This window comes from Ornithorhynchus anatinus, chromosome 1, assembly GCF_004115215.2.
Source record: "Ornithorhynchus anatinus isolate Pmale09 chromosome 1, mOrnAna1.pri.v4, whole genome shotgun sequence".
Taxonomy (NCBI): Eukaryota; Metazoa; Chordata; class Mammalia; order Monotremata; family Ornithorhynchidae; genus Ornithorhynchus; species Ornithorhynchus anatinus.
In genome coordinates, this window is record NC_041728.1 from 35304818 (window position 1) to 35318589 (window position 13772).

General features: G+C 44.8%; 1 protein-coding gene across 1 annotated transcript in view; it reads left to right on the forward strand.

Annotated features, from left to right (window-relative positions):
* The window catches only part of SIPA1L1 (signal induced proliferation associated 1 like 1), a 363817-nt gene that overhangs the window by 337886 nt on the left and 12159 nt on the right, over nucleotides 1-13772 (forward strand). Inside the window, exon 20 of the mRNA XM_029058544.1 lies at nucleotides 938-1383. Coding sequence (XP_028914377.1) covers nucleotides 938-1383 — 446 coding nt within the window. The remainder of the gene's footprint in view (nucleotides 1-937; nucleotides 1384-13772) is intronic.

Consider the following 13772-nt stretch of genomic DNA (forward strand, 5'->3'; position numbering starts at 1 on the left):
AGCGCTGGGGTAAACACAGGGGAATCAGGTTGTCCCACGTGGGGCTCACAGTCTTAATCCCCATTTTACAGATGAGGGAACTGAGGCACAGAGAAGTTAAGTGACTTGCCCAGAGTCACACAGCTGACAAGTGGCAGAGCTGGGATTTGAACTCATGAGCCCTGACTCCAAAGCCCGTGCTCTTTCCACTGCGCCACGCTGCTCCTCTAATAGTGCCTGGCACCTAGTAAATGCTTAACAAACATCATAAAAAACTTATTGAGAGAATCCAGCCATCCATTCATATTTATTGAGCACTTAACCATGTGCCAAACACTGCGCTAAGCGCCTGGGTGAGTACAGTCCAACAGAGTTGGTAATAACAATAATGATTATGGTATTTGTTAAGCACTCACTATGTGCCAGGCAATGTACTAAGCGCTGAGGTAGATAGAAGCAAATTGGGCTGGACACAGTCCCTGTCCCACGCGGGGCTCACAGTCTCGGTCCCCAGTCTCCAGCTGAGGTAACTGAAGCCCAGAGAAGTAAAGTGACTTGCTCAAGGTCACACAACAGCCAAGCAGCAGAGCCGGGATTCAAACCCCTGACCTTCTGACTTCCAGGCCCGGGCTCTATCCACTTGACCATGCCGTTTGTTGTGGTAGACACAATCCCTGTCCGCAAGAGCTTCCGTCAGTCGATCGGCATTGCCACCGAGCTCCTCCAGTGTGCAGAACACCGTACTAAGCGGCTGGGAGAGTACAGTCCAACAGAACTGGCAGACACACTCCCTGCCCACTCCGACCTTCCGGTCCAGAGAGGGAGGTGGCGAGGGACGGGTTAAACGAAACCAGCGGTGGCCAGCGGCTTCCTTCCCTCCCTCCCCCCCACCCTCTTTCTCCCCCGCGGAGTCAAATTCTCCAGAAGGTTCCACCGGGCTGTCATGTCTCCTCCCCAGTCTGACAGCCATTACTCGAGCCACTCGAGCAGCAACACCCTCTCCAGCAACGGCTCCAGCGCCCACAGCGACGAGAAATGGTACGAGAGCGGCGAGCGAGGCGATGCGGAGCCCAGCGGCTACACTTTCCTCCAGGGCACCTCGGCCGACAGCGGCGTTGACACCACCTGCTACGGCCCCTCCCACGGCAGCACGTCCTCCCTCGGGGCCACCTCGTCCCCCCGGACGGCCGGGCCCGGCAAAGACAAGGGGGCCTCCCTCTGGCACAGCTCCAGCGAGGTCATCTCCATCGCCGACCGGACGTTAGAGAAGGAGAGCCACGGGATGGAGAGGAAGGCGGAATCCTCCCTCAGCCTCGACCTCCACAGCAAGAGCCAACCGGGCTCCAACCCCTTAACGAGAGAGGGCAGCACTTATAGCATCAACGATGCCGCTTCGCACGCCAGGTAACGTTTCCTCTTCGGGTCCCTCTCTCCGAGGGTCCCGGCCCGGCGGCATTAATCGGGCGCCCGCCGGGTGCAGAGCAGTGTGCCGACCACTCAGAAGGGTATGGTACCAAGGGGCCCTGAGCACGTGGGAGAGGGCGGTACTGCGATGGTCTCCTTCTTTAGACCGCAGAAATGAAAATGGGTTTAAGGAAAACGGTGTCTGTTCTACTCGGCTCAGCCGTTTTCGAAAGGAGGAGTCATTTAATAATAATGATAATGATAATTATGGCATTTGTTAAGCCCTTACTATGTGCCAAGCACTCTTCTAAGCGCTGGGGTGGATACAAGGTAATCAGGTTGTCCCACGTGGGGCTCACAGTCTTAATCCCCATTTTACATTCATTCAATCGTATTCATTGAGTGCTTACTGTGTGCAGAGCACTGTACTAAGCGCTTGGAAAGTACAGTTCGGCAACAAATAGAGACAATCCCTACCCAGATCTCACAATCTAGAAGGGGGAGACAACAAAACAATGAGGTAACTGAGGCACAGAGAAGTGAAATGACTTGCCAAGGTCACACAGCAGACAAGTGGCAGAGCCGGGATTAGAACCCACATCTTTTGACTCCCAAACCCGTTCTCTTGCCACTGGGCCAGGCTGCTTCTTGTTCAGCCCAGTTGACCACGATATCATGTTTTCCATGCCTTTCGCTTGTGGATCATTAAAGCCTTCTGCGCTGGTCACGTCGGCATGATAAACCTTAAAAACCTCGATGTGTGTTGTGCAGATTATTTTTCTTTTAATTGCATTTAGCTGGTATTTGGAAGCTAGCGATCACCAGCCCCTGGGAACATTAAAAGTTTCACAGTGAAAATGACAGTCGCAGTCATTTCTGTTTTCGATTGGTTCTAGATGACGTATCCCAACAAGGTATGGGATTTCTCATTTGGGGATTTATTGAAAAGAGGCCCGCTTTGGTTTTTTTAAGTGGGGTCACAACGTCTTTCCTCAGGCTGAAATGGCCTCAGTTGTGTTGCCAGGTGGCCTTTGTGACCCAAATCAATCAATCAACGGTATTTATTGCTGACTTACTGTGTGCAGAGCACTGAACGAAGAGCTTGGGAAGACACATTCCCTGCCCACAAGGAACTTACAGTATCTAGTGTTTACTCAGAATTTTTTTCTCAGAAAATGAAATTTCTCAGCTCCAACAGGGAACACAACACGAGCGCAACAATTTCAATGTCTGTACGTTCATTTGCCGCTAACAGGCTACGTCTTCTCTCGGGAACTACAAGAGTTTGATGCTGAGCAGAATGGGTACCATTTTCTTTCCTGTGGGCTTGAGCTTGAATTCAATAGAATATAAAATACTCTAATATAAAACGTAAACATTCCATTGCAACTTTTGTACACTTAAGGATTTTGATGGCTTCATCCACCCTTTGCTTTCAGCACAAATAAATGACGTTAAATTTGAGGTAGGACATTTTCTGAATCCTTTCGCTTCAAAAGTGAAAAGATTTAGTGATATTCTTTGAAGCAGAAGCATGAATACATAGTCTTTCACAAAGCTTAGCTTCTTTGAAAAGAAAAGGTGTATTTTTAGCAAAAGAAAATCCTGTCCTTCTTTATGCTAACTTGATTAATCGCTCTTTTGTCTTTCTCCCCTCCAGACCTGGGGCATATCCCTTCTGGTGAAATCAGCCACTCAATTGTCTATATTGAGGACCTACTGTGTGCAGAGCACTGTACTAATAAATCAATCGATGGTATTTATTGAGTGCTTACTGCAGAGCCCTGTACTAAGCTCTTGGGGGAGTTGGCCTTAACCGAGTTGGTAGACACATTCCCTGCCTACAGTGAGCTTACGTTCTAGAAGGGGAGATTAAATGGTGATCGTGGTATTTATTAAAGACTTACTGTGTGCCAAGCACTATGATATAGGTTACCCTGTTGAGAATTAAAGCCGGCATGAGCCTGGCTCCTCTGCCACCCCGAATCCAACTTGAAGAAAGGAAGCGGCACTTCGTTTGTGTCCTTTCTTGCCAAAAAATAAAATTGTGAGCTATTTTACCGAAGACTAGAAGAGCTGAAAATGTAGACTACTTTCCGTTCTTCAGAGAAGCAGCACGGCCTAGTGGACAGAGGCCAGGCCCGGGATTTAGAAGGACCTGGGTTCTAATCTCGGCTCTGCCGCTTGTCTGGTGTGTGATCTTGGGCAAGTCACTTGACTATTTTTGGACTTTAGTTTCCTCATCTGTTAAATGGGGATTAAGCCTGTGACCTCCAAGTGGGACAGGGACTGTGTCCAACCCAATTTGCTGTATCTCTCCCCCTGAGTGCTTAGTACAGGGCCTGGCACATGGTAAGGGTTTAAAAAATACTTCAGTTATCAAATGAGTTGGATTCAAATGGGCAGTTTAAGTCTTTGAAAAGCAAAGCCTGTGGGAATATTCATCACATTCCAGAGGATAAGATCGTTACTCCCTGGCCCATGCCTTCAAATTAACTTTTGCAACCTTTAAGGGACTGTCCAACCCAAGTTGCTTGTATCCACCCCAGTGCTTAGTACAGTTTCCGTGCTTAACAAACACCATAATTTTAAATTATTATTATTAACTAAATTAGAGATTTGGCCTGACCAACCTTCTTAATTTTAAACCTGTCTCCTGTATATTCAGTCAGTCATATTTATTGAGTGCTTACTGTGTGCAGAGCACTGTATTAAGTGTTTGGGAGAGTACAATGCAATAACAGACATATTCCCTGCCCACAGCCATCTTACAGTCAATCAATCAATGGTATTTATTGCGCACTTATGTGCAGAGCACTGTACTGAGCACTTGGGAGAGTACTTGGGAGAAGCAGCACGGCTCAGTGGAAAGAGCCCGGGCTTGGGAGTCAGAGGTCATGGGTTCGAATCCCGGCTCTGCCACTTGTTAGCTGTGTGACTGTGGGCAAGTCACTTAACTTCTCTGTGCCTCAGTTACCTCATCTGTAAAATGGGGATTAACTGTGAGCCTCACGTGGGGCAACCTGATTACCCTGTATCTACCCCAGCGCTTAGAACAGTGCTGTGCACATAGTAAGCGCTTAACAAATGCCAACATTATAATTATTATTACAATGCAGTAGAGTTGGCAGACGTGTTCTCCGTCCAACCAGCTTACAGTCTCAATCAATCAACGGCATTAATTGAGCATTTACTGTGTGCAGAGTAAAAGTGCTTGGGAGAGTAGAGTGTAAAAGACACATTCCCTGCCCACAATGAGCTTACAATCTAGAGGGAGAAGAAGGGCATTAATATAAATGAATAAAATTACAAATATGTCCATAAGTCCTGTGGGGCTGGAAGGGGGAAAGAAAGAAGAGAGCAAGTCAGGGTGATGCAGAAGGCAGTGGAAGAAAATGATTTCTTCATTTCCAAATCAAGTCATTTTCTCAGTGGTTGCCCTGGTCTAGCCTTCTCTTTATTTCTCTGGGTCTTTTTACTTCGATTCATTGACAGCCCTACGTTGTACTTCTTTCCTAGTGCAGGATCACATTTTCGATACAGTGTTATTTGTACTTCAGTGCTTATTTGCATTGGAACGTCTCAATAGAGAGGAAGCTGCTTAGAAGGAGATTAGCTTAAGTAAAATCCAGTGCTTGGTGTAATCAAGGGCTGCCCCTTCACAACCATAGTTAATTGGATGGTGGTTTTCGGGGGGGATCAAGTATAAATAACATGGCCATATTTTCATTGCCCTAAATTCAGTTTTGCCTGAAAGATCTGGATGCTGTTACATATTTGCTGTCCAGAATTGACCAGTTAGGTGCCCAGCTGCTTTGGAATGTGTCTCCCGACTCTGTCACATTGCACTCTTCCAAGTGCTTAGCACAGTGCTCTGCACACTTTTAAGCACATCGATTGATTCGTTTTTCTTAACACAGCATCTCAGTTTTATGTTCTTGTCCAAGGCTTCAGGGGGACAAAATCAAGTTTCTTAAACAGAGCAAATACCACTCATTCGATACTATTGATCGAGTGCTTACGCTGTGCAGAACTCTGTACTGAGTGCTCGGGAGAGGACAGTAGAGTTAAGAGATATGATCACTGCCTTCTAGGAGTCTACAGCCGCCTCCTCTAGACTGTAAGCCCATTGTAGGCAGGGAATATGTCTGTTATATTGTTATGTTATATGTCTGTATAACATATTATTATATTATACTCTCCCAAGTGCTTAGAACAGTGCTCTGCACAGTGTAAGCGCTCAATAAGTACGAATGACTGACCTACTGAATCTAGCCTGTGTTATTCTTCGAGGCATACTTTCCGATGGAAAAGTGGGAGAATTGAGACGCCCCCGAAAAGGTAGATGTATTAAATGATTCTGTGTTTTGGACTGTGGTGTTTTTGGTCTTTGGGTCTTCGAGAAAGTATTTCTGGCCTGAAAGATATAGACAACTGTTCTCTTTCTAAGGAAAGGAAATGAACAGTGAGCCAGAAAGTGAAGTCACTGAAAATGGGAGTGTTTGTGTCCTTAGAAGACAAGTATAGCAATTAGTGCGGCGATCACTTGACAATGAATAAAAAGGATTGTACTTGGGAATCGGTGACATAATGAAAATTATAGTGATTAAATTTTACAATGGTATTTTTGGCTGGGCTAAATTCCTCTCTCTACTTCCCACATCCCAAACCTCCGGTATTCCTTTGAGGATTGGACAAGATTCCTGTGACATCCTATGAGAACTACACCAGTGTAGGTTGCTAATTACCCAGAATCATTATCTTTGAATGTAATTAAGAGAAACCATACGTGCGCGCCTCTTGGAATAATGATAAAAGGACAGGGTAGTAATTGCTTCGATCTTTTTCCTTCCTAGCGAAATGGTGTACCATTTTTTCTACTTCAAAATGGCGAGTTGATCAAAACATGCAATTCTAGGCCCTCTATGCAAGAAGTGAATGTTGGTGGAGTGAGGACGGAGAGGGAGAGGGATGATTTATCACAGGGAAAAATTCAAACAACTCAATAATTTCTCACCAATAATTCCAGACATGTAAAAGACTTCTCTATGGTGTTCGTTAAGCGCTCGACACATAGTAAATGCTCAACCAATACCATGTGCCAGGCACTGGACCAAGCACTGGGGTAGATAGGCGCTGATCAGGTTCGACCCAGTCCAGGTTCCATATGGGCCTCACTGAGGCTCAGAGAAATGGAGTGACTTGCCCAAGGTCACACAGCAGATAAGTGGCAGAGCCCAGATTAGAAGAACCCAGGTCCTTCTGACTCCAGGCTTGTGCTCTAATAATAATGTTAATAATGTTGGTATTTGTTAAGTGCTTACTATATGCAGAGCACTATTCTAAGCGCTGGGGTAGACATAGGGGAATCAGGTTGTCCCACATGGGACTCACAGTCTTAATCCCCATTTTACAGATGAGGTAACTGAGACCCAGAGAAGTTAAGTGACTTGCCCACAGTCACACAGCTGACAAGTGGCAGAGCCGGGATTCGAACTCATGACCTCTGACTCCAAAGCCCGCGCTCTTTCCACTGAGCCACGCTGCTTGTCTTTCAGAATCATATCAGACTTTTTACTACTTTCGTTTTGACATCCTCTGCAAAGTCCCAGAGCACCCTGGGTGATTCTTATGGCTGTACCTACATTCTGTATCTCTAGACTGTGAACTCCTCCTGGGCAGGGAAAGTCACTATTTAGTACAGTGTGCTTAGTACAGTGCTCTGTGCAAAGTAAGTGCTGAATAAATACGATCAAATGAATTGAATGAAGGAATGAATCCTGTTGGGAGGGGAGGGTCTTCCGAATCGATGTCTGGCTCCCCTCACTCTAGACCGTTAGCTCGTTGTGGGCAGGGAATGTGTCTGTTTATTGTTGTATTAGTACTCTCCCAAGCGCATAGTACAGTGCTCTGCACACAAGTGCTCAATAAATATGACTGAATGAACAGATGAATGATGTCCACCCCATTCTGTCAGAACTTGGGTTTCTACTATGTGTTTTGGTTCGAATAGAGCAGCGGAATTTGAGAAACTTCTTCTAATCACATGAGCCTGTCTGAATTTCAAGCATCACGGGATGGGGCGAAGGGAGTGAATGAAGTGAAGGGAGTGAACTTATTCTCCTTATATGATAGTGGCAGTTCAGCCCAGGAGTGTTTTTCAAGACAAGAAGCGGAAGTAAACTTAACTCCTATGGGTTGTGTAATTACATACAGTTCCTACTTGCACCAGATGGTATTAATGCTAAATGTATATAGTTTTACTATTCTGTCTTTAGTAATAAATCATTGAAGATTATAGATGGTAAATAATAGAAGAACAGTCTTGGCTGCCTTAAATTTCCCCCTCCTTTCCTCTTTCATCCCCCCGCCCAGCCCCACAGCGCTTACGTATATATCTGTCATTATTTTTATTCGTGTCTGTCACCCCCCTCTAGGCTGTAAGCTTGTTGTGGGCAGGGAGCCTGTCGGTTTATTGTTGTATTGTACTTTCCCAAGCACTAGCACAGTGCTGTGCACACAGAAAGCACTCAATATGGGTCCTGTCCTATTGGCACCAAATTAGGCTGGTGTCTATCAATAAGTGATATTTATCAAACACTTCCCATGGTTCAGAGGACTGTACTAAGAGCTTGGAAAGTACAGCATAATAGAGTTGGTGGATACAACATGAGAAGCAGCATGGCCTAGTGGATAGAGCACGGGCCTGGAAGTCAGAAGGCCCTCCACTGACTCCACTCCACTTCTCGGTGCCTCAATTCCTTCATCTGTAAAAGGGGGATTGAGACTGTGAGCCCCAAGTGAGACAGGAACTGTGTCCAACCCGATTTGCTTGTGTAAGGCTTTGAAGGTGGGGAGAGTAACTGTCTGTCAGATTTGAGGAGGGAGGGCATTCCAGGCCGAGGCAGGACTTGGGCGAGGGGTCGGCAGCAAGACAGATGAAATTGAGGCACAGTGAGAAGGTTGGCATTAGAGGAGGGAAGTGTCCCGTCTGGGTTGTGATAGAGTAGTGAGATGAGGGAGGAGGGAGCAAGGGGATTGAGGACTTTAAAGCCAATGGTGAGGAGTTTTTGTTTCATGTGGAGGTGGATGGGCACCACTGGAGGTTTTGGAGGAGTGGGGAATCATGGCCTGAACGTTTTTTTAGAAAAATAATCCAGGCAGCAGAGTGAATTTGGGGTTGGAGTGGGGAGAGACAGGAGGGTGCGAGGTCAGCAAGGAGGCTGATGCAGTCATCCAGGCAGGGTAGAATAAGTGCTTGTATTAACGTGGTAAAAGTTTGGATGGAGTGGAAAGGGCGGATTTTAGCAATGTTGTAAAGGTGGGACCGACGGAATTTAGTGATGGATTGAATATGTGGGTTGAGTGAGAGAAAGGAAGCAAGGTTAATGCCAAAGTTACGGGCTCTTGAGACAGGAAGGATGGTGGTGCCGTCTACAGTGATGGAAAAGTCATGGGGAGGGCAGGGTTTGGGTTGGAATATAAGGGATTCTGTTTTGGACATGTTAAGCTTGAGGTGATGGGAGGACAGCCAAGTAGAGATGTCTTGAATGCAGGAGGAAATACGAGAGTGCAGAGAGGGAGAGAGATCAGAGCTGGAGATAGAATTGGGTGTCATCCGCCTCGAGGTGGTTCTTGAAGCCATGGGAGCGAATGAATTCTCCAAGGGAGTGGGTGTAGATGGAGACTAGAAAGGGACGCAGAACTGAACCTTGAGGGGGTGTGAGGCAGAGGAGGAGCCCGTGAAGGAGACTGAGAATGAGCAGCTGGTGAGTTAAGAGGACAAGAGGTAGATGAAAGTTAATCGGGTCCCATATGAGGATTGCATAAGTAGTAAGGAGACCGGGCATTGAATCCCCATCTTGCAGATGGGGAAATTGAGGTACCGAGAAGTAAAATGACTTGCCCAAGGTCACACAGCAAACAAGTGGCAGATCAGGGATTGGAGCCTGGGTCCTCGACTTCCAGGCCCATGCTCTTTCCAGTAGGCCAAGCTGCTTCTCTCATTCATTCATTCATTCATTCGGTTGTATTTATTAAGCATTTACCGTGTGCAGAGCACTTTAATAAGCGCTTGGGAAAGTACAACACAACAGTAAACAGTGATGGGTTCAGTTGGCCTCCCACCGCTCACAGAATCCCTGACGAGACTGACTGGATCTGCCCAATGATTCTCCACCCAGCGGCCGTCCCGCCTCGAGGTTTTCCATCCCCAATCTGCAAGGAATTCCAACAGCCTTCCCGGCTCTCTGTCGCCTATCACCGATCCCATACTCATCGCCATTTATGTCACCCATCACCCGGGGATGGGATCGTTCAGGAATCGGCGCGGCGAGAGAGAGAGAGAGACCGGGGACAGAAAGCCTGTGTTTTAGACTAAATTTATTCCACGAGCCGAATTGAATTATTTGAATGTTTTGAATGCGGCGAATTGAACCTCCCTCTCAGGAGGCCCCTTTCAGGAGGAATATGATTATTTAATGATATTAGAACTTCCCTAGCGGGAGGAATATACTTTCATATTGTGCATGGTAAAACACCTACATACCACCCACGATCGCTTCCCACCCGGGAAGAATTCACTTATGCCTCTTTCATACGTGGTGAGGCAGCTAGATACCACACATGAGCGCTTCCCACAGGGTGTGACCCTTGACACACCCATGGCAAAGCACCCTAGCTTCCAGCCCCACCAGCGTTCACTGGGATGGGACCCTCACCCGCCCTACGGCTCCTCACGGCGTGGGCAGGACAGGACGCGAGACCGGCTGCTGCAAGTGTGGATCCTCTGGACACCAAACCCTAGGTCTAGATCGTTCCAGATAATCAGTCAATCAGTCATGGCAGAGCTGGGATTAGAACACAGGTCCTTCTGACTCCCAGGCCCGGATTCTTTCTGCTAGGCCACGCTTTATCTCCTCGGAAGCAGAGTTACAATCTGGCAGAGAAGGCGTACAGAGGGTCTCGCTGGGCCTGTCCCTTCTCCTTCCAATTCATACACCATCTATCACAAGTTCGTCTCAGCCTCTAGCCTTCATCCAGGGACATCCAATCTTTTAAATGTCCGTTTCCCCCTCTAGACTGTAAGATCCTTATGAGCAGGGAACGAATCCGCTAACTGCTAATTCTGTTGTCTTGTCCTCTCCCAAGTGCTCAGGACAGTGCACTGCACATAGTAAGCGTTCAATTAAAAGATTGGCTTGAGGTCAAACTTCTGGGTGTATTTTAAAGAGCAGTGATTATTAATATCGAGATTGGTGTCAACAATTGAACGGTTAATTGAGGGTGGGAATTATCTTTTGAGAAAGTAATCGGTTTTATTCGGAAAAATAAATTTCACTTTTATGCTAAACTATTTGCTGTTGAAATATAATGGATGTGTTCACCCTGCCAGTTTAAGAATCCATCCAAAATGCAACAAGGAGACCTTAATAGTGTTTTTCTCTAGACATCTGAGAGTCGATCAATCAATCATATTTATTGGGTCCTTACTGCGTGTGGAGCACTGGGCTAAGCACTGGGGAGAGTACAGTACAACAGAGTTGGAAGACACGCTTCCCGCCCTCAACAAGCTTACAGTCTACAGGGGAGCTGAAAACTATATAAAAAAAACCTTTTTTCATTTTCCAGACTGTCCTAATTTATAATGAGAAACTATGGGCTCGTTTCGAATTATGGTATACAATGTCCTTTTAAAAAAACCCTATTAAGACCTGCAGCCCTTTCAGTTCCTGCTCAGACACCTCAAAAATATGTGTTTGTCAGATGATTGTTTAAATGAGGGTTTTTTTGGTTTCCCTTTCTGGAGGACAATTTAAAATTTTTGGTTAGAATGATGGATTTCAAAATTCTAAATGAACTTTTTCCCCTATATCCTTAACCCTTCTTCCTCCCACTTGGAGAGATGGCATTTATCCTGTCTTGCCCCCCTCCAGAATGTAAGCTTGTTATGGGCAGGAAATGTCACTGTTTAATGTTGTATTGTACTTTCCCAAGCGCTTAGTACAGTGCTCTGCACAATAAATGCGATTGAATGAATGAATGAATGAATGGACTGACAAATGTTCACAGGCATACACACTTATATGTATATACATTTTTACTTTTATTCATACACATATATACAAATATATAAATAAATGTGTATATAGAGAACTAAAAATTAAAATAGGACATATATATGTGTATAAATAAAAATAGGATATAATAATACATATGGTTAAGTGCTTACTATCTGCCAAGCATTGTTCAAAGTGCTGAGATCAATACAAGTAAATCAGGTTGGACACAATCCCTTTCCCACTTAGGGCTTAAGGATTTAATTCCCCATTTTACAGATGAGGTAACTGATGCCCAGATAAATTAAGTGACTTGCCCAAATCACACAGCAGATAGGAGGTGGAGCCGGGATTAAAACCCAAGTCTTCTGACTCATACTCTTACTCTTACTTACTCATACCCATACTCTTTCCACTAGGCCATGCTGCTTCTCTCTATATAAATAGGATATAGCTATGTCCTTTTTAGTCAGTGATTATCTGGGATTAAAGTTTAATTAGACATATATACATATGCACATATGTGACATATATTTGCCATCAGTGGCCTATTCTTTGAATAAGAAGGATCTATATATAGAGAGAGAGTGAGATATATACATTTGTATTAAAAAAAATGTGTATTAAAAAAAAATGGCCATATTCACCTATTTTAATCACCGAAGATCTTTGTGGATACCAAAAAGCCATTCCTTATCATATGGTCAGTTTTGATGTTCACAGTACCTGGCGTTCTCTTCACTTCTGCATCCTCATCACTCAATTTGTTTTGTTTTGTTTTCCTGTGGTATCTGTTAAGCTTTTACTATGTGCCAGACACTGTACTAAGCACTAGGGTGGTTACAGGATAATCAGGTTGGGCACAGTCCATGTCCCAAATGGGTTCACCAGTCTTTATTGCCATTTTAAATTCTCTGTGCCTTAGTTACCTCGGTGGGAAAACTCTGTCTCCCAAATGCTTAGTACAGTGCTCTGCACATAGTAAGTGCTCAATAAATACAATTGAATTGAAGATTATCAACAATATATACCCCTTGCCATGGCTTTATTCACACTTTTGCCCATAACTGTCATATGCTCAAAGGATTGCAAATGATCCGTGGTGTCTTATCTGTCCCCCCGTCTTCAGGCCAGATCACATTCAAATGTATTTATTGAGCACTTGATGTGTGCAGAGCAAAACAAAAAAAAAACTTGGCATTAAGGAAACCTTAAAATGAAATGATCTCACAGAGCCTGTATAGAACATGCCTCACGTTATTCATTCAATAGTATTTATTGAGCACTTCCTTTGTGCAGAGCCGTGTAGTAAACCCTTGGGAAATTATAATACAACAGTATTAATGAACATGAAGATTTACCCACTAAATCCTTTACATTCTCCTCTTGAGTTTAACTTATGACTACAGTTGGGCTGGTAATTTTTATCATCAAGGCCTTAGTACAGTGCTCTGCACACAATAAGTGCTCAATCAATACGATTGAATGAATGAATCATCATCATGGTTAATGGTATTTATTGAGCACTTATTGTGTGCTTACACTGTACTAAGACATGAGAGAGTACAATACAACAGTACAATACCGTGAATCAGTCCATCACATTTATTGAGTGTCCACTGTGTGTGAAGCACTATACTAAGCACTTGGAAGAGGACAATACAACAGAGTTGGTAGGCATATTCCCTACCCATAATGATTTTACATTAGAATGGCAGTCTGTTAGGGTTTGGGGAGTGGATTTTTCATAAACTATTAAAATAGATACAATCCTATTTCCTAAAGAGATTCCCACTGTAGTGAGCAACTGTATTCATTCCCCGTGAGACTGACGATTTTGTGTCCCTTCAAATTGGAGATGTGAAAGCAAATGCTTTAATGATGATCGGCCTTCTTGTGCCCTGAATTGTTAGAAGGTTTAAGTCTGCTGTATTCCACCTAATAATAATAATGATAGTAATAATAATAATAATGATGGTATTTCTTAAGTGCCTACTATGTGACAAGCACTGGTCTAAGCACTGGAGTAATTAAAAGATAATCAGGTTGTCCCATGTGGGGCTCACAGTCTTAATCCCCACTTTACAGATAAGGTAACTGAGGCACAGAGAAGTTAAGTAACTTGCCCAAAGTCACACAGCAGACAAGCGGTGAGGCCTGGATTAGAACCCACAACCTCTGACTCCCAAGCCTGTGCTCTTTCCACTAAGCCACGCTGGTGTTTGTTAAGCACTTACTCTGTGCCAGGCACTGTACTAAGCGCTGAGGTGGATACAAGCAAATCAAGTTGGACACAGTCCCTGCCCCATGTGGGGCTCACAGTCTCAATCC